This window comes from Trachypithecus francoisi, unplaced genomic scaffold, assembly GCF_009764315.1.
Source record: "Trachypithecus francoisi isolate TF-2019V2 unplaced genomic scaffold, Tfra_2.0 Lachesis_group10, whole genome shotgun sequence".
NCBI lineage: Eukaryota > Metazoa > Chordata > Mammalia > Primates > Cercopithecidae > Trachypithecus > Trachypithecus francoisi.
In genome coordinates, this window is record NW_022681455.1 from 73,047,966 (window position 1) to 73,069,754 (window position 21,789).

Genomic DNA, 21,789 nt, shown 5'->3' on the forward strand with positions numbered 1-21,789 from the left:
CTATAGATTTTTACCTCAGGTTTTTTTTTTTTTTTTTTCCGACAGGGTCTCACTCTGTTACCCAGGCTGGAGTGCATTGGCATGATCATGGCTCACTGTAGCCTCGAAGTCCTGGGGCTCAGGGGATCCTTCTGCCTTATCCCCCAGCATAGCTGGGAATGCAGGAAGGAGGTGGGCTAATTTTAAAGTTTTTTGTAGAGACAGAGTCTTGCCATGTTGTCCAGACTGGTTTCAAACTCATGGCTCAAGCGATCTGCCTGCTGTGGCCTCCCAAAGTGCTGGGGTTACAGGACTGAGCCACTGTGCCCACCTAGGTCTTTTTGAAAAAGTGTTTTTAGTCAAAAGTTGCTCGTATTGACCACTATTTTTTGTGATCTTGTAAGTCATGCCGTACCAGTCAGGAAGAAGGACAAATTATCCTTTCTTCTACAAATAGCCTCCTTTAGGAAGGCCTATGAATTAGCAATGTAAGATATAGCAGTAGGATAATAGTATGTATATATATACACACACACTATATATAGACTATTGTATATATAGTGTGTCTATATATACACACTATATGTATGTTAAAAAGTCCAAATTACCCTTCTATATACCCACATATATGTTGTAACCAAGTAACCAAGTCAAAGGTTCAGTTCTTAAGGCTATTTCTTTTCTACTTTTTTTCTAAGAAGTATTTTTTATTTAAAAAATACAACTTTAAATGAAACATAACACTCTTTTCCCTCAAGCTGCTTTTAAAATAACATCTTAGAAGGAAGGTGTGAGAAAAGAGAAAGATAAGCAGTACATAGGTAGCTGTATTTATTATCCTATTCATTAACTCAAAGCTTTTTTGCATGCAAAAATGAAACAGGATTCTCTACATCTCTGCCCTCAGGAATCAGGTTTTACCTTTAGTTCATGTCATAAATCTATACAGAGTGATGTAGAAGTGTTTTAAGGCCACAGAAACTGATCACGTGTATTCCTGGTGGTTTTTCAGACCATGCAATCATTTAGAGTCTATTGTTTGTTATTTCACTAGTCAATTACAGAGCCAAAGTTGGGTTCTTATTACTGAGCTCTCCAAGGTATAGTGAGTCCTTTTCTCAGTTCACATTGACCTTGGAAAGGAGCAAATTAGTTTCTCTGCTTTATTCCAGACTTAGGTTGATTTCATGTATGTGTGTGCTTTCAGATAGACAACTGCCCCATATAAATGGCATTTAAGAAATAAAGTATGCTTGCAGCACAGATATGTGTTTTTATTTTCTAACTATACCTTGAGTATGACAAAATCCTGTTCAGTTGATCAAGGAAATTATACCTATATACCACATAGTGACTTTGATTAGAGAGTTTTTTTTTTTTCTTTAACTACTGGGTAATTGTTCAATTACTTCCATTCAAATAAGAAACCGTCAAAAAGTAATGGGCTTATCCCAGACATTATATGTAAAAATTATTTGTGCAAAATCAGTATATAAATTTGGGGGAAGGGGAAATGTACTATATTTCAAAACATAAAAAAAGTCCAAATTACCCATCTTTTTCTTTCTTTGGTCTTCATTTCATCATGCACAATGGAAACATGAAAAAGAGAAAAAATTTTAATGACATTTATTGAGACATTCAATGAATTATTTTATATATAAAAGAAAAAAAATTTCCTTCCATTGTCTCTTATGTTTGTCCAGAACTTTGAAGGAAACATATAAACTGCCATCAGAATTTGAATGGAAACTTTGAGAGCGATATGAATCTAAGGAAGTAAACATCATTATATGTTTCTGATTAGGATTTGAGCCTTCGTTCAAAGATTATCTGTACTTTTGGTCTTCTTCTTAAATTCCTTAATGTCTTCATATTCCACCTAAAGAGGCTGGAAATGTAGCCTATATGTTTTACATTTTGGGTGGTGCTGGTGCAGGAACATTTTTAAAAAGTACTTTGTAAATGGATTTCTCAGTTCTTACTGGCATTAAATGATTAGTTGATTCTTGAAGATAATTTATCTGAGGCAAAACCGTGGAACTAGTGTTTTCTTGACTGATTATTTTTTGAATTGTTGTAATCAGTAAGCTTTGAGGGATTGGTCCAATTAACCATGGGACAGCTTGCAAGAAAAACTAAAACTTGTTTACTGGGTGAGTGGTCTGTACCAGAACGTTTACATGCATTCTCATTTAATCTTTTCAGCAATGTAATCCCAGCTTCACAGAAAAGGCAACAGGCACATAGAAGGAGGTGTCAAATGGGAATTGCAGGGTTGAAACCCTGGCCTTCCTGACCGCAAGCTTGGCTCATTTTTCCATGCTACCACCTGCTTGTGCATGAAAAAAGACCATTTACTCACCAAACTGATGAAAACATTTTGGACTCCTTTGGACATATGTATGGATTCAGTTTAGTAGTTATGTTCAGCTTTCTCCTTTTACATTTCAAATGGCAGTTGCTGCCAAAGACACTCTACACATGTGATAGGATTGGGGTTGTTGCCCTTTCTGCCTGGACTATATGAACTAATCGAACTTTCATCCCCAGATGTAATGTGACTGAAATGTACCTGCTACAGGTATACCACAACCCTCCTTCTGAGGCAAGGAAGAGTCTATGACTATCTAACTAGTGCTGCTGTATGGGGTGAGACTTCCTTTTCTACCAACCAGACACTCATCGTGCCTCTTGCTTGTTTTCAGCAATAGTTTGTAATCCATGAGGTTCTGTAAAGAGGCCAGGCTTCCTGGGTCAAGACCCTAGTCCTGTTAATTTTCAAATAATTGTTTCATTGAGGTATCATTGTGATAAACAAACAGGATGTATTTATGGTATACAATCTAAGAATTTTGGTGCCATACACCTATCAAACCATTACCACAATCAAGATAGTGAGCATATTAATCATCTGCAAAGCTTAGTCATCCTACTGTGCCATTCTTCCCCTCCTATCCCTATCTGCCTCACCTTCCTAAGCAACTGCTGATCTGTTTCCTGTTACTATAAATCGGTTTGCATTTTCTAGAGTCTATTATAAATAAAATAATGATGTACTTTTGTTTGACTTCTTTCACTCAACATAGTTATTTTGAGATGCACCCATGTTGTTGTGTATTCCAACAGTTCATTTCTTTGTTGAGAAGTTGTCTATGGTAAGAATATGTGACAATTTGTTGCCCTGTTGATAGACATTTCGGTTATTTCCAGGTCTTGGCTATTAAGAATAAAGTGGCTTTGAACATTTGTGCGCAAGTATTTGAAGGAGTATACTCTCTAACAGGACTGCATGATTGTTAATAGTTTTCTGCCTTTGCTGAGAGATAAAGCAATATTTAAAGTGGAATTTTCATTGTTCATCCTCATAATTGTGTTAATGATACGTTCTAGCTACTTCCCAGTCACGTTGAATTCAGTGAAGTCACTGATAGAAAAGTACTTGTTAAATTGTAAAGCAACCTTTATACAAATGAGCTGGAGGAAGGTCAGTACCAGGAGACTCACAGGGTCTTTGGTCTTCTTCAGGGATCTGGCCCACAAAAAAGCAATTTCCTTAATAATATGTTTACTTTATAATATTGTGAGCATCATTATTAATGATTACAATTTTGTCACTGTCATGAGCATATTATTTATTGTATTCAAGGGCCAAAATATTTTATGGTGGACTAAATCTTCATGTCATCACGGAAATCACTGGGAAAATGTGATCAAACTTACTTTGTAAGCATCTTTGGCAGAAATAATAATAAATCCTTACAAAGTTAAGCACTTGGTAAAAATTCAGTGTCAAAGGATATATCTTTAAAATATTTACCTTGCAAAATTTCATCATCTAACATTTGGTTTACTTCTAAAACATATTTTTTAAACACTAGTTTTTCATTTATTGAAGGGAAGTGGATAATGAACATTTTAATATTCACCAAAAGAACTGTTCCCATCATTTCCTTCAGCTTTAAATTAAAAATTTGTTCTTCCACTGCAGTGGTTGATTCAGAAAACATCTGCATTTATGCAGAATATTTTTCTATCAACTTTTATTTTTCTCTAATCCATCTGATTTCACAGAAAATATTACAGAGCAGCATTTTGAAATAAAGAAAAATGAGTCTGCTTTGGTAGATATTAAGGGTTTCATCTTTTATAACTTTCACTTTTCAGTATTTCCTTTCTCTGGAGTTACACAAATCAGAGGGGCCTGATAGCTTTGGAAGAAATAAACCAAGAGAGCTCCCTGCAAAGCTATTTCTTTTTCTGGGCCTGTGGAGCCCTTGCTCTGTGCATCTTCTTGCTTTAAGACAGTAGGCAGTGAGGCTGGGCGTGGTGGCTCACGCTTGTAATCCCAGCACTTTGGGAGGCCGAGGCGGGCGAATCGCAAGGTCAGGAGATCGAGACTACGGTGAAACCCCGTCTCTACTAAAAATACAAAAAATTAGCCGGGCGCAGTGGCGGGCGCCTGTAGTCCCAGCTACTCAGGAGGCTGAGGCAGGAGAATGGCGTGAACCCGGGAGGCGGAGCTTGCAGTGAGCCGAGATCGCGCCACTGCACTCCAGCCTGGGCGGCAGAGCGAGACTCCGTCTCAAACAAAACAAAACAAAACAAAACAAACAAACAAAAAGACAGTAGGCAGTGAAGGAGCCAGAACACTTCTAGGGAAGCCCACTCTCCTTGGTTTACAAAGCTCGTTTGGGGCAAGAAATCTCATTCTGCTCACACCAGGACTGACACTTACCCTGTGGCACATTTTAAAAATAGCACATTATGAGTTCACCTGTAGATATTTTGAAAAATGAGAACTTAAAGAAAAGATTTAAAAATTATTTCCCCCAATCATGAACCCACATGAGAATGTTGTGATGCTGATGGATACAGCCCTCCTTGTGCCAAAGATATGGGAACATGGTTAAACCCTTTTTAGTGTGGCACTGTCTTATGATCTTATGTTTTTATTTAAAATTTTAATTTAATAATTTTTGAGTGGTAATAGAGTACTATGAGTCAGATGTCAAAATGACATAAAAGGTATATTTTAGAATGTCTTGCTTATGCTCCTATTCCTTTCCACCCCATTTTCCCAACTCTCCTATCCTGATAGCGATTACTTTTTATTGTTCACTTATCTCTCTTAGGCAGCATGGTTTGTTTAAATAGTGATGCTATTTAGCATCCCATAGGAAACCAGGCAATCAGACACCAAGGCAATTAATTGCTACTTTGTTTTCATCTGTCTCTACTGAGGTAGTTTCCTAAGAAGCTCATTCATAACCACATGGCCAAGGACAGCAGATGAGCTCTCTATAGAGAGCAGTATTTCTGATTCCCAGAAGAAGGAAGGAATACAGCTCCTGTGCTACCCCTTAAGAATCACCTGGAGTCATGTTCTAATTAGACAGTTCCTTTATCTGAAACATATTCCGTTTCCAGGATTTGGCAGAGCTAAACAACTGGGGAAAAAGGACCTTATAATCCTCATGACATTGCTTTTAAAAAAGGATACGAAGAAAGTAATTTAAACATTGAGAAGAGTTTGATTCTCTTACTTACCTAAATCCTAACACATGGATTTTTTTGAATCCTGGAAGTTTCTTAAATATCTTTTGCATCTGCAGAGAGAAAAGCATTTATAAAATACTCTTTGGTTCTACTGGGTCAGTTCTTGCCTAACTGAAAAACCTAAACACTTTTGATGACTTAGGGGAAGAGCTGAAAATGGAAAATTATTATTTTTTCTTTTAAAAAAAAACTCTCCAAATTAATCAGATGAAAATGAAAAATTGAAACAACTAAGGAGGCCAAACTCTTTGTTCCTAGTGATTTCCAAAACCAGAAGAAAGTATTTTCCTATTTATTTAAAAGCTGTAACTGGGTAGTTCTGATCTGCTCTTATGGTTACTTTAAATATAATATAAAATAGCTTTAAGGTGATATTTGAAGGAGACTTTTTTGTTGATAGGAGTTTTACTTATACACATAGAGTAATATTTTCTGACTATAATTATAACTAGTGGTAGCTATAATATTTTAATTATGATATTTTCTGAATTAATGATATGGCTTGGAAAATATAATGTGAAAGGGATGATTACATTCAAAATGGCTGCTGCACCTAAACAAAGTGGTAGAAATAGATTCTAATCTAATAGATTAGATTTCCTCTTAGATTCATATGGACTTCACAATAAATTTTCTTAATTAATTTGATCTTACTAATGAGGCCTGTTATCATAATATTTTATAATTGATGTACAATTGCTCCATCCTATTCCTGTTTTTACTTTCTACTTTAAACATAAGGAGCCATCGAGTTTTCACCTTCAGCTTCCCTGCTTCACACACTCTCTCCTTTCTTCTGGAAGCTCTACTGTAGATGCTGTGCTAGGCTCTGGGGACACTGTCACATGGACAAGTACTGCCCCATCCAGCTTTCCCGTTGGAGACTGAGAGGCAAGAAAGACTAAGATGAATGGATAGTGGTTGAGTAGTGAAGTTTGGGAGAGAAAGCAGGGTGAAAGGTGAGACTGAACAGGTGAGCAAACACCCATCCCTTTCCTCTCTTCCCTGTCCCCTCTCTCCTATCCTTGTCCCGAGGGGATCTCATTTTCTCCAATGACTTAATTGATCAGTGATACGCGGCCTTGAGTTCTCCACATAAATATCCCAACATTTGCCACTGAGTGAATCTGCCCAAACCAGGGCCATTCTCTTCTTCCCAAATCTGCCTTTGTCCTCAGCCTCTTTGCCTCAGATGGGGTCATGAACCCCGATTATCTTCCATGCTAGTAAGTGCAGCATCCCTAGATACCTTCCCTCCCACCCCCCACATGCAGCCACCGACTCTGGTTGGTTTGCATTCCACAAGGCCTTTTGTTTTCCCCATGTTCTTATTCACAGGGCTGGCACATCCTCCCTGAACCAATTGTCAACCAGAAAATGTTTAAATTTACCTACAGTCTGGAAGCCCTCCCCACTTCAAATTGTCCCGCCCTTCTGTACCAAACCGATGCACTTCTCAAATGTATTTGATTGATGTCTCATGCCTCCCTAAAATGTATAAAGCCAAGCTGCACCCTGACCACCTTGGACACATGCTCTCAGGACCTCCGGAGGGCTGTGTCATGGGCCATGGTCGCTCATATGTGGCTCAGAATAAATCTCTTCAAATATTTTACAGAGTTTGACTCTTTTTGTCGACAATGAGGACAGTGTTTCCCTGCTTCCACAATTAAATTCTGTAACCATCCTCTCCTCCAACATACCTTTTAAATCAGAGTGGCACACCCTCCCTAGCCCCACTCCTGCACTGCTGAAATGGGTTTACGTGTGTGAGTGGGCAGAGAAGAAATGGTTTTCTGGGTGTGTTTCTGGGTGTGTTGGGAGAGGAGGAAGGAGAAGGTATCTCCTTGACTCCTTCGAAATACATTTATTTCGAAATTAATCTTTTTATTAAGAATCTTCACTAACAATTCCTTGCTGGACCCACTGAACAAGATCCAACTGTTTAGAATGTCATTTAAGACCCTCCAGGAGCTGCACCCCACCCTCAGGTACCTTAACATTCACTTCCTGCTATCATTATCCCCTTGGCCAATATCTTGTCCTTTACTGACACTAAACTAACCCTTGTTCCTTGCCACACACAATATGCACTTCTGTTTCTTCAGGTTCCAGTGAATTATTTTCTATTCAATTTTTCCACCCTCTGCTTATTAACTTTCCCTCCTCCCCACACTGCATCCATTTTCAAAGCCAGCTCAGACATCTTCTGTACTGAAAAGCGTTTGTAGAGCCCCAAAATCAGGTTCAATTATTTCTTCTCTTTACTATTCTAGAGTTTATTGCAGTATACCCCATAAAAGTCTGTGAGGTACATGTCAGTTTCCCTCACTGAGATCATGATCTTTAGCCATGTCTTGTTTATTCTTTTCTTTACCTCCCTCCTTCTATTTAGCAGATTGTCATACACATAATAGAGACTCAGCAAATTTTGTTTAATTGAGTTGAGTGCATCTCTTCATTTTCTAAATTCATTATCATTCCACTGTGTTGTCACCATATCAAAAATTACTGCCAACTCTACATTATTCATGTGAAGGACTATAGCAGTGATGCACAGATAATCCCCAAATCACTTACACTGGGCTTTAGACTGTAGTACGATTTCTTTTCCCCCAGTAGACTGATTTACCTTCTAATTATATATATGTTTTGTGACAATATTAAAGGCAGTTTCATCCCCTGAACATAATTGGAACCACAGTGATGAAGGTAGCTCAGCTTTTGAGTGATCAGGAGCTATTTGTACAGGATGGGGTTTAAATATTGGTTCTGCTACTTTCTAGCAGCAAGATCCTGAGTTTATTGCTCAATCTCTCTGAATCTTGGTTTCCTTACCCAAAAAGGAATAACAATGATGACTAATAAGTAACAAGTGCCTGGCACACAGCTGGGCAGTTAGTGATTTGTATTATTTACTTTCTTATTCTCTACTTTTCCTACTGGATTACCAGCTCCTGAGAGACCACTTTTCTCTTACTCCCCTAAGTGAGCACACGGCATGGAGCCTGGAAAGAGCAGAGCAAGTCTTTAGTTAGTCATTTTTGAAACTCAGAGGGAGGAAGGACAGGAGGTGGGTCTCTGTAGAGGACAGTGGCAGAAGGCCTGGGGAACAAGTTTCTGTGTCTCCACCCACACCCCGCCATGGGCTCAACAGAAATCTAGGAAGTTGGGTTCTGCAAAGCTAGTCTTTACTCTGAGGGCAGGCAGGAAGGTCTGTGTACACGCTTTGTGTCTGCTGTGGCTTCCCAGGACAAACAGCTTTGGGACCACGGGGAATTTGCCATGCCATTTCAGTAACCGCTCCAGGGATTTAACATTTAAATCTGAGCTGCAGTTTCTGGAGCAACAGATTCAGATCCTGAATCATCCATTTTTCTTCTCCAGGGTACCAGAGATGCTGTTATATACATGACAACAGTCAATCGACCCTGGGACTGACACTGTAGATGACTGCAGCTGCAGCATCAGCAACAGGGAGCACTACGGGGGAGAGCGCTCCTCCTCTCCAGGAGGGCTCCATGGCACTGACTTGGGTGGAAGGGATTTATTGTTTGTGTTCATGCCCTCTTTGTGAACCTGTCTGGGATTGATTAAGAATCAACTTTGTTTAGGAGTGTGAGGAAGGCATCTAGGGAGGAGATGACAAAAGCCTCAGTTAATTCTGCTAAATAATCTTCTGGGGACCTTCTAGTCATGGAGCACTAACCACTAAATTGCTAATTAAGTGCCCAGTTAACCTTATTAATAATACTGAACGCACAGGGGCCTCCCTGATTCTGCTGGAATGTATGTTAACTGGGCTATAAAAAGGCAGCCGTGTTGAGTTCTCATGAATGTTTGCACAGGAGAAAGCATTCAGACAACAACTAAATGATTCCTTTTGACATTTGTATTAAATTGCTCATTAGGTTTATTGTGGAAATTAAATTACTGCAAAGCACTGTCCATTAATTCCTGATTAGGCCTGAATGTCTGTGCTAATGCAGGCACTGGGCTGTGGTGGGGCTGATTAGTTATCTGATGGCAGGCTGTGAGGTGGTTGGGGCCCTGCTGGGGAGCCTGGTGAGGGAACAGATGTTGTAAGCAGAGGGGTTCCATCTTAGAGAAATCAGTGACGACTGTGCAAACGGAACCATCAGGACTGATGCCAGGGGTCTCTGGAACAAGATTGGGCAGGGTATACTCTTCTTTGGCTTATAAGTTTTTCAGAGGCTAGCAAGACATGCCTGTTTGGCCAGGCGTGGTGGCTCACGCCTATAATCCCAGCACTTTGGGAAGCCGAGGATGGTGGATCACCTGAGGTCAGGAGTTCGAGACCAGCCTGATCAACATGGTGAAATCCTGTCTCTACTAAAACTACAAAATTAGCCGGCCGTGGTGGTGCGTGCCTGTAATTTCAGCTACTTGGGAGGCTGAGGCAGGAGAATCACTTGAACCCGGGAGGTGGAGGTTGCAGTGAGCTGAGATTCACCATTGCACTCCAGCCTGGGCAACAAGAGTTGAACTCCATCTCAAAAAAAAAAAAAAAGAAAAGAAAAAGACAGAAGACATGCCCGTTTGATGATGACACAGTAGTCCTTTCCCACAAATATTTATTTGGGAAAAATAGGAGGCATGGCATGGTGGTTAAGAGCAAGAGTTCTGGTGCCAGGCTGCTTGGGTTGGAATCTTGGCTTTGCCAGATAATAAATGTGACACCATTGGACATATTAATCTCCTTTCCTCAGTTCCCTATTATAAAAAGAGGAAATAATATTACTCACTTATAGAATGAAAAGTTAAATTAGTTAGTACATGTGAAGCATTAAGAAAAGTACTAGCTATTATGTGTATACACAGCAGTTTAGACTTGGAAAGGAACTCTGAAGTCATCTTATACAACTTCTAAGTGAGGAAGTTAGGCTAGGGATCTCCAATTTCTCAGAGCTAATTTTTTGGCAAAACCAGGACTAGAACTCTGATTTTTAAAAAATCCCAATGTATTTGCATTATTCTACATCAAATTGTTATAGGTGTTTAGAAAATTGACACTAGATCATCGAAGAGCCTATGGCCAGTTACTCTGCTTTGAAGATATTCTGACTATATTAAGGATTTGCCAGAAAGAATGTTCCAAAGAAAAATAGTTTGTTAACGAACTATTTTGTAATTCATTTGGTCTAATAATCCATGTCTGAGTAGTTTTCCGGTTCATAAATGCCCCATGCTGATTCTTTTACTTTGACGTTTGTAGAAAGAATTCCTTACATTTTGTTGACTGAATGCTGATGCAGAGAGAGGCTGGAGGTTAAGAATGTTTCACTTATTTGTCTCCTCTCTGGGTGAGAAGAGATAAGTCTTGAATTCTCCAAGCATGAGAAGGGGGCCTGTTTGTTCCCTGGCCATGCTGAGTAAGATTCATGTGCACTCCTGTTGTCCACAAATGTAGGTCTTGGCTATGTAATCTCATGGATGCTTCTATTTTCAGTTGCATTTATACAAATGATTACTGAGTAGTTAACTTCATCCCAAACTCTGTATTAGAAAGTTAGGCATCAGAGATTGAAAGAACAGCTCCTGTTCTCTAGGAGAAGCTCATAGCCTGGTGGCGATGAGTAGGGTGAATGAAGAGGGAGGAATAGAGACAACAAAGGCCATAATACATAAGCAAGCAATATCAAGAAAGGGTGTTGTGAAAGCAATGAGTGAGCCCAGGAAAGACACTGGATGCAGAATGGGTAGAGGAAACTTTCCATGTTGAAGTATGTAAAACAAGACTTGGGGAAGGGCATGCTAGACAGAGCAGACAGCACATGTAAAGGCTAAACAGTCAGAAAAACTGGAAATAGTTTGCATTCCTGGAAACTAGAGTGAAAAGGAGGGGGATGATAAGGAACTGGTATACGGTGAGGCTCAAAAACAAAACAAAACAAAAAAGGCAGAGATCTTATTATGTCATATAGATGCCACACTCAGCATAGTAGCTGGATTTATCCTGCAGGGAATTGAAGAGCGTTTGAATTTAATTAGGGACAGACAGATGTAACAAAGGTCAGAGATGGAAGAGACATCTTGGGAAAGCTCCTCAGTTTATTAATTGATAACATGGACAATATAATTGCCTTCCTCTTATCACCCATGAAAAATATTATGTCTTTAAATTGCATCAAACTGTAAAAATAGAAATATTATGTAAAGACAAAGTATTATGAATTAAGAATTTCTATTTTAATCCAGTATCTTCTCTACTTGATGCCTAATAGTCATTTTATTTTATTTAAATCTACTTTATTGAGGTATAATTGACATATCAAAAGCTGTCCATATTTAATATATACATCTTGATGAATTTGTCTATAAGTATATACCAGTGAAACCATCACCATAATGGTAGTCTAGCTATAGAGCATCTGCATAATGTCTTTCAGTTAAATGAGATTTTAAAACCTACCAATTTTTATTTATTTATTTTAAATTTCATTCATTTATTTTTTGAGACAAAGTTTCACTCTTTCACCCAGGCTGGAGTGAAGTGGCACGATCTTGGCTCACTGCCACCTCTGCCCCCTGGGTTCAAGCAGTTCTCCTGCCTCAGCCTCCCGAGTATCTGGGATTACAGGCACCCACCACCACACCCAGCTAATTTTTGTATTTTTAGTAGAGACGGGGTGTTGCCATGTTGGCCAGGCTGGTCTTGAATTGCTGACCTCGAATTCCTGATCTGCCCACTTTGGCCTCCCAAAGTGCTAGAATTACAGGCATGAGCCACCGTGGTTGGCAAAACCTACTAATTTTTAAAGAAAATATAAATGTAAACACAGTAGTCCCTTTTTATCCTCTGTGGAGGGTACATTCTAAGACCCCATGGATGTCTGAAATTGTGGAGAGTACCTAATCCCATATATACTATTTTTTTCCATACATACATACCTATGATAAAGTTTAATTTATAAATTAGGCACAGTAAAAGATTTACAACAATAACTAATAATGAAATAGAACAATTGTAACAACATACTACAATAAAAGTTATGTGAATGTGGTCTCTCCCTCTCTCTCTCTCAGTATAATGCCTATGTGATGAGGTGAAGTAAGGTAAGTGGTATAGAAATTGTGACATATGTTAGGCGACTATTGACCTTCTTAATAAATTGTTTACTTCTGGAATTTTCAATTTAATATTTTTGGACTATAGTTGACAGGGTAACCGAAACTGTGGATAGAGGGGGCAGGTGGGGACCACTGCAGGTTTCGAGAATAGAAAAGCCGGAATAGGCCGGGCACGGTGGCTCAAGCCTGTAATCCCAGCACTTTGGGAGTCCGAGACGGGCGGATCACGAGGTCAGGAGATCGAGACCATCCTGGCTAACACGGTGAAACCCCGTCTCTACTAAAAATAAATACAAAAAAACTAGCCGGGTGAGGTGGCAGGCACCTGTAGTCCCAGCTACTCAGGAGGCTGAGGCAGGAGAATGGCGTGAACCCGGGAGGCAGAGCTTGCAGTGAGCTGAGATCTGGCCACCGCGCTCCAGCCTGGGCAACAGAGCGAGACTCCGTCTCAAAAAAAAAAAAAAAAAAAAGAAAAGCCGGAATAAAAAACTTTCCTGGAGATCCATTTGTTCTGACATGTCAGGATCCATTGTAATTTTGGTTTTCTTTTAAATGGTTGAATATGAATGACATGAGAAGCTGGACCTATTTGCCATAAGGGCTTATGTCCTATCGGCTCCCACCTCTCAGTCACAGCTTGGGGTGTGGTTGTACGGGCCGGGTCTACTCACCTGAAGTTGGGACTTTCCTGCTAGCTCCTGGTAATATGGTGACTGAGAGTCAGCGAGCTCTGCCTTGAACCTCTGGTTTACAAGAGAGATGCTGAGCTCCACCCTCTGCTCCTCAGACACAGCGAGTTCTGTTTCTCTTTCCTGAGTTAAAAAAAAAAAAAAAAAAGAACTCTGTCAACCTAAACTACAAATAAATGGTTATTTTACATAATATATGTTGATACTGTCTCAAGAAGTGGATTATGAAGGCTTAAGTGTTTTGCAATCAAAATCCTTTTAACTAGAACTTAGAGAAGAGACCAGACTGGTTTAATGAGAGTATTTGTGCTTAAATTTCACGTTGAAACTAATTAGAAAGTACTATCAAGCCAAGAGAAAGTTTGAAATTTTTCTCAGAAGGAATGATGTATTTAGGCCACCTTTGGAAGCAGGTGGCTAAGAACGGAGGCACAGTTCTGAGGATCTGGACTGGGCACCATCACTAAGGGCCAAGGGGACATCCTTCTTGCCTGTTGGTCTGGAAACCAGCAGGGGTCTCTCATTGCTCTGAATTCATATGGGTTTCCAGGGCACAGAGCGAGCCCAGAACTCAGTTTCAAACTTGGGTTTGACAGAGTTTTCAACCTTGGATTCCCAGAAGATACTAAGGTCCGTTAGTTTTCTTAAAAAAGTAAAAAATATATCTGCAGAAAGTTGAATATCTCTGGTTACGTACATTGTCTCTAATAGTGAAATTAGAGTTACTGAAGCTGAAAGAAGAGAACAGGCAATGGAAATTGTCCTGAAGGACAGAGCTCAACGGGATAAATGGTAGCAGAGGTATTTCCTCCTCATTTCTTGTCACAAACTCCCCTCTGCCATGGGCGTGGACAATATTGCAGCCTCTCTCTAACTTTAGTAGGACACAAGGAGGATGTGGATCCACATTTAAAAGACTTCTGATGTTTGTTTAAAAGATTTTCATTCATTCAAAAAACACACATTGAGCATCTGTATGGGTGTAGCTTGGTGCTAGGATCAATAGGACACTAAAAAGTCTGACATGCAGCATTCTTTAGAAGCTTACCATTTTGTCAGGCAAATTGGAAGTTTCATGGAACATTTAAATGAATGTGAAGTGAAATATTCTGGGGATATTTAATCAGAGAGAGCAACTTGTATTAGTTTTTGAAGAAGATGGGACATAGGGTTGTGAGAAAAGAGATGACAGATGAGTCATCTCATCTGTCAGAGTGGTGGCCAGTGCTCCTCTTTGCCTTAGGACACGGTGTTCACTGTGTTCTGTGTTTATTTTTCTCCAGTTTTACACACAGGATTTTGATCATTTTGATATCTATTTGACCTATTCATCCTGGACATGACTGAGAACAAAACCTTCACTCTTACTGTCAACATAGAATTATACTTCAGTGGCGAAAGAGCTTCATAATTGATTGATGGATTCATTCTAACACTTGGTAAGCACCAATACATTTAAGTTCTGTTAGGTACTGGGGCAAAAGGGCTCCAGCGCTCCACAGCTTATAATTAAATTGTTTCTTGTAACTCCTCTCCCTTTATTCTAGGTCTCAATCTATGTTTCCCCCCTCAGTACCTAAGAAGTCAGAATAAAGAATAGAACAAAGTCACTGACTCTTAACCGAGTGACAAAAATACAGCACTAATCTTATTGAATGGATGGTTTATCCATTCTCTTTTCCTGTTTTGCTAAAGAACAAAAACAGACACATGAAGAGCTAGATCGACTCTAGGAACTTCTTACTGTTGTAGGCATCTTGGTATCATTGAGCGCATTATCGAGAATTTCATTGAGGAGGGTGTCATCAGGAGTGACAGGGAAAGGCCCAAGTGAGACGCTGGCAACATCTGTGAAAATTTTAAAAATTAAGGACACAAAAATGAGAACAGAGGAGTTTAAATTAGAATGATGTCAAAATTCAATATGCTTTTTTGTCATTCTGAAATTTACAGATGTTAGGTGCCTTCTGAACTCATCTTTTTAAGATCACATAAATGCGTTCTTGAAAAAATATGACTCATACTCTGTTCTAAATTCTTAATTCTTTCTATTAAAGACCCAAGTTTGGTGCTCCCCTGTATGTGTTATTGTTAAATGCTTTTGCTAGATGAGACCTGATTAATTTTTTCTTTTTGACACTATATAAAGGACGCATAGGCAGATGTTTACCTTGAATTTGCTCTCCTGAGAGTTTTCTTAGAATACTACCCAAGTCTTTAAAATGTAGATTGCTTTAGCAATCATTGAGGCATAATATTTTAATCAGAAAATCCAAGAGATGAAAGAACATTAAGATGCTATGAATTTCACTTCTTTTAGAACAGATCACCACACACCATTTCAAATATGTGGCAAATATTTTGATATTTTTAAAAATCTTCATAGAGTGCAAGTCTAGGTTCTATTCAAGCAAAGAAAAAAGCATTATTGTAATACAAATGCGTTTCTATTTTGTAATAAATTACTATTTAAAAAATGCTCAGATAAAATAGTGTTATTGTTAATTGTTTTATATTTAGCCAGAAACAGCTTTCCATTTCAACCTTAATTAGGCAAAAACGTAGAACCCCTTAGTTTATTCTTGTGTTTTAGAAAACGGGATATCCTGAAAAATGATTCGATCTTTCCTTACTCCCTGAAGAGCACGTGGTACCCGGGAACTGTCAGTCACAAGTAGTCACTTGTCACTGTGAGGCTCTGTGAAGTAATTGCACTGGGTGTGAAATTGTGCTTCCTAGTGGGGGCATGAGAGTGGGTATCAGAATCATCTAGGCAAGATAGATTTTTGGCTAATAAAGTACATACCCTGTGGCATATCAGAACCTCAAAGGGCGTGGTCCCTGGCATCTTCCCCTTCTGCTCTCATTGAAGAATCCTGCTGTGAGCAATTGGGATGGGTATGTTCTGTGCTCTGGACTTCACCAGACTATTGCCAATGTAAGGCATCTTCAAATTTTGTAATTCTATGAATAATTGGTTTATGCTACAATTTTTGTTACAATAAGAAAATGCTTAGCTAGTACCCTAGAAGAACAAATTTTTATTTGTCTATCCTTTCATTTTATTACCTTGAAAATATAAATTATTCACATAATTACAACTAAAAACAATTATTAGGTAGCCTGGGTTTACCTTCCAATGCATTCAGCCTCTTTTGGAAGTTTCTCACTCTTCCTTCACACCTAGGCACCTAGTAATATTTCCCAATCAAAATCTAATCTTGACTGTTCTGTGTGTGTACTTCAACCTCAGGTGTCCAGAAGTACTGGGTAAATAATTCTAAAACATTTGTTGCTAGAACTCAAATATATGGTGGTGATATATCACATTATATTATATCAGTTGTCCACTGGTCCCTCAAAGTTTTTATTTAAAAAAATGAAAAATAATTTATAAGAAAGAGGTCATTTTAACTTATTGTAACTTATCTTACTAAATCTAATCTTGTTATTACAAAAGTTTCTATCAGCTAAAGTATACTAACTACAAATTTAAAGTAGAAATACAAATTTCAATTCTCTTATTAATTTTGATTGTTTTCCCATTTAAAATGAAGTCAGTACAAAACTTCTTTTTACATGTTTGTATGCTCCTCCTCTAAATAATACCTTTTTGAATAAGACTTGATATTAGGTGTCACAGGTCAAATCTGAGCTGTTTATAAGTGGGAATTAACTATGCAGTTCTTCTTTTTATTGTTAAAAATGCATTTTATGGCTAACTATTTTATAATTAAAATTCAACTAGGCTTGTCCTATTATTATCTACAAGTCAGTCTAGAAATGATAAATTAGCTGAACTTAGGAGAAAACTGAAATATAGGCACAGCAGCTTACTCTGAATGTCAGTAAAGAAAGAAATGGGAAACTAATATTACCATTTATTTACAAATATCTGTTTTCTCAATTTCTACATTTTAAGTTATCAAAAATTAATTTCTTAAAACCTTATTCACCTTACTAAAAATCAAATGAACTGGGGAATACAATGCCCAGAGAACAGTTTTATTGTATATGTTTAAAAGTATTTTTAGATTATATGAGAAAGTGGGAAGACTGCAATAGAAATATACATGAAAGAGAAATTTCAAATATCTAATATACACAGGAGAAATGATTTTCCTCTGCCTTTTGGCAAACTCTAGAATAAATAGTAATATTCAATATTGATAAGTGTTGTAATGAGACAGGCTCTTGTCTTTTCTGCCAGTGGGATATTTAAATTGTAACAAAATTTCTGGAAAACAAATTTGGCAAAATTTATTAAAAGCCTTAAAATCCATAGTGTCTGATTTAGTAACCTATTTTTAGAAATTAGTGATTTGACAAAGATTTATGTTTAAATATCTTAATTAAAACACTATTTGTAATGTCAGTTACAGTGATGCAATAGTTAAGTTGATGACATCTGTATGGATGCAATAGAATGTTGCAAGTCATTAAAATGATAATTTTGAAGAAATTTTAGTGGAACTATAAAATATCCTTTACATCGGGTTTAGTGGAAAAAATTACACAAACTCTAAGTAAAAACGGTCTCAGTAATATGTGTATATAATAGAAGAAAGAAGGCAGAAAATAGTAAATGTTCATGATGGTTGCTTCCAGACTGTGAGATATTGAGTGGTTTGGTTTTACCTTTATTCTTTTCTGTATTTTCCAAGTTTTATACAATAAATTTAAATTATTTTACAATGTTAGAAATATAAGCTAGCTTTGAGAAAGTACATTATAAACAATATCTTCAATTAGAAATTGTTTTATAAATTACATGCTATCATGATTTGAATGAAAGTTTAGAAGCAAAGAAATTAGATCTAGGCTTACCTGTTGAAACCATAATGGTTTCACCAGGCTCTCCCAATGTCTTCTCTGTAGATACTTCATCTTTTCTATTAGTGCAACAGAAAAGAAAGAAGAGGTGGTGAAAGATAACTTGATGACAGTAGAGAATATACATTTAAATTTCTTATACTGAGTAGACCTAAAAGTTATAGGAAAACCATACTTTAAAACTGGATTTACCTGGTTTTAAATTACAGAAGTAATTTTTGAATATATTCTCATTGGGGAAAAATTCAAAAAACTCTCCAAAATGGTTATATTTGACTCCAGTGTTTTCCACTGGAGTGGTTTTGTGTGGTCCTGGGGTTCTGTGGTAGGCAAAGCTGGTCTTTGGGGCCTAATGTTATAGTTCCATTGCACTTACACTGTGTTCTTGACATCAGAGACAATTGATGACATGATCTGTGACTGACATATTCTTGTTAAAATCTCAGACCCTCAAGCCTGCACATTCAGAGTCATTAAGCTTATCTAATAAAGTAACTCTTGTGGTTACAGTAATGGGAAAGAGGTAGATTTCTGGGTAATACAGGTTTACTAAATCTGTATTCTGGGCACAGCCATTGCCTGTAATGGTAACTAGCCTGGAAGTTGGTGGTAGGTTCTCAGTGCCATGGAATGATGGTGTGGAAGAGATTCTAGGAGCAGATCCAAGGTCATGGTGTTAGAGCTATTTGTGTATAATGTTGGCCCATTCTAACAAGCTTTACTTAGAAAGGAGTAGTGGTGAGAGAGCCAGGTGGGAGGGGGTCCCCCACAAAACTCCAACCGGCCTGCCCAATGGGATAGAGCCTTGGGAAGTTTGCACAGTTTGCAGCGAGGAGGAGCCTGGCCCCTCCTCTTCCTGTGTGGAACCTGAGATTCAAGCTTCATGCAGGAAGCACTCTAGCAGGGACTCTGGGCTAGCAAGAGTCCCTGTTTTCCCCCTTTTCTTCTTTTCCACCCAGTAAAACCCTGCTTTACTCACCCTTCAAACCATCTGAGAGCCTAAATTGTCATGGCTGTGGGAGGGACAAGGACCTTGTCTTTAGCTAAACTAAGGATAAGTCCTGCAACATTTTTGGCACCCAACGTGGGGCTCGAGAAGTAGTGAGTGAAATGGGGACTCAAAATCTCTCATTGTTGCTTCTAAGCCTTTTCATCCTCGGATTTCTGAGGGTGGGGGAAACCATGCCCCCATACCCCATCACTCCTGGGCATTTTCATGGCCCTTTCCTTCCTTTCTCGGGGTTGAAAAAGGAGCAGTGAGCAGCATCTCCCCGCTGCTCTTCCCTCCCTGCTGGGGCTGGGACACATGGTCTAAGGGTCCTACACAGCTGGCTGGCTTGTTCCCAGCCATGTGTCACTGCAGCAGCCTTCTGCTTCCCCAGCCAAGGGGTCCAGCTCCATCGGACAGTAATTACACTTCTTCCCTGGTGGAGGAACTCTTGCATAAGAATAAGAGGTTCTTCTGGAGGCATTTTTAAACTTTTTTTTTCCTTTACTCTTCCCCACCCCTTCTGCAGTTAACCTTTAAAGTTCTTATTTCCCTTTACCAGGCCAGACCTCCACCCCCAACAACTATCACTGTATTCTCTGCAAAGTTTTGGTTGTGAAATCAAGCCTCCATCTTGTTATACATCTTGAGGGCGTGGCTTGTAATTCCAGTGGCAAGACTTTGTTTACTAATCCTGCCTTAGGGGATGAGCCCTTTCTGGTTTGATATTTGAATGTTTTTCTAAATCAGTCTCTTAAATGACTGGTGTTTCTTCTGCCTGTCTGTGTGTGTACTGTGTGTAATGTCTGTCAAAGAGCGCTCATTAATTTGGCCTAAAGAAAGACAAGCACTTGGATCTAATTTTTTTTAAGGAAAGTTAAAAGCTGTGGTACCTTTCAGTGCATGTGACTTTAATCTTTAAGAAATAAAAACAACCTTAAAGATTATTGGTAAAATGAAGGTGTCATTAAAATGTAAATAGGTGAACTAAACTATGCAGGTCAGATGCAAGGTTTGCTAAGTGTTTTGAGGTTATAAACTGCTTTTTGGGTTTTGAGAACTGTCTTGTTGGCTTCACAATAGGTAACGCCTGGGGACATATGGAACTAATTACACCCTTAACTAAAAAGGCAAACCTCTGCTGTAGTTAGCACACAATTAAAGTAACTTATCAGGTTTTATCTTAAAGTTAAAAATTGTTGGGAGTTAACAATATAACGTGATTGAAACTACTGCAAGCAGATTTACATGCAAGGGGTGTAAGAACAGTAAAATGTGTTTTTATAATAAAAGGTTATAAGAAGGCATGGAAATGTAAACTTTGGCCTAGGGTTAAAGGATTGTATTAAATTGGATGGAAAAATGCTGAAGGTTCAAAGAAGTGCTGGAAGAATTGTGGAAATTACTCTTGCAGAAGAGGTTCTTTGTGTGAACATATTGACTAAATTCAAACAAAAGGTATTATATGGTTTTTCCTGTAAATTGAGCATTGAGATAAACCATAACAAAATTTTCTTCAGGCCCTAATCTGCTCTTTGGCAAAATTTGTAAAGGGTTATAAAAGGTTTTTGCTTCTTTAAGATTTTGAGTCGTCATTTTGGCACAATAAATAATTTATGGCAATCTGGAATTACATTTCATAATATCAAGTGCTTTAAACATATTTAAAAGGCTTCCCAAAATCAAACTTCAGTTTCAAAATTGTTCTTCCTGACACCTGGCTTTTTGGATAGCCTGGAGAGCCCCTGGAATGTCCAGAAAAGAGGTAAACAGGATTATTTGATGTATTTAGGTACATGGGATTGTCAAAGTGATGTTCAATCTTCTTTAGGTCATATCTGGGTAAATAATGCTGATCTATGTTCCAAAATTCTGTGGGATTTTGAAAATTCTAATGTCTAAAAGTATGCTATCAATCATAATTAAGGTTGTTATGTTAACTTATTGTAAACCACGGAGATAACCAAATTTGTCAATTGTTTCTATCTGTAGCTACACTGGACATTTTGTTATTCACAGACAGTTGCTGTCTTGTTTTTATCCTTTTCAAAAGATGTTTCATAATAAGCTGTAGGACTTTAACAGGTGCTCTCAAATACAGACTTCTGATAACTTTGGAGATTGTAACATGGGAATAAGGGAAAATGTACAGGACTCATGAGGAGCTGAAATGTGTTTGGACGAACGGAGGCAAGATGGTGCACTTCCGGGTTCTTCATCCCCCCCTCCAACTTTTCCCGCGCGCACGAAAATGCAGCCGACGCCTGGGAAGGTGCAGACCAACTGGGCATGCGCCAGGTGACGTCAATCTGAAGAGACCAAGATTTACCTGGGCGCACCTGCGGAACGCCCCGGACACGCCCGTGCCGCCTATCGCCCTCCCACTCCCAGAAAAGCCGCTCCGGACCAGTGCCATGCGCGGACTTCCCAGCTTCCCACTGCGGTCGGGACTGTCGGAATTCCATCCGAGAGCAGCATGGAGAACTCTGGGGGCCTCATTTGCCGGAGGCCAACAGACCTCTCCTTACCCACCTTCTTCCCTGAAGCTAGGTGCAAAATAAACTTGCAGTTTTGCTCCTACCCTGCCTAGTCGCTGGTTCCTTTGCGCCGCTCTGGTGGTCTTAGAAAAAACAAGTCAGTTGGTGCCGA

At 38.7% G+C, this 21,789-nt stretch overlaps 1 protein-coding gene across 2 annotated transcripts in view; it reads right to left on the bottom strand.

The window, feature by feature from the left end:
* Positions 1-21,789, bottom strand: part of IMPG1 (interphotoreceptor matrix proteoglycan 1) — a 152,024-nt gene that overhangs the window by 81,207 nt on the left and 49,028 nt on the right. For both annotated transcript variants that reach the window (XM_033217705.1, XM_033217704.1), the window contains 5 exons: positions 18,147-18,211; positions 15,064-15,167; positions 13,302-13,442; positions 5,530-5,588; positions 1,532-1,552 (listed from right to left, as the gene is read on the bottom strand). In XM_033217705.1, coding sequence (XP_033073596.1) covers positions 1,532-1,552; positions 5,530-5,588; positions 13,302-13,442; positions 15,064-15,167; positions 18,147-18,211 — 390 coding nt within the window. The remainder of the gene's footprint in view (positions 1-1,531; positions 1,553-5,529; positions 5,589-13,301; positions 13,443-15,063; positions 15,168-18,146; positions 18,212-21,789) is intronic.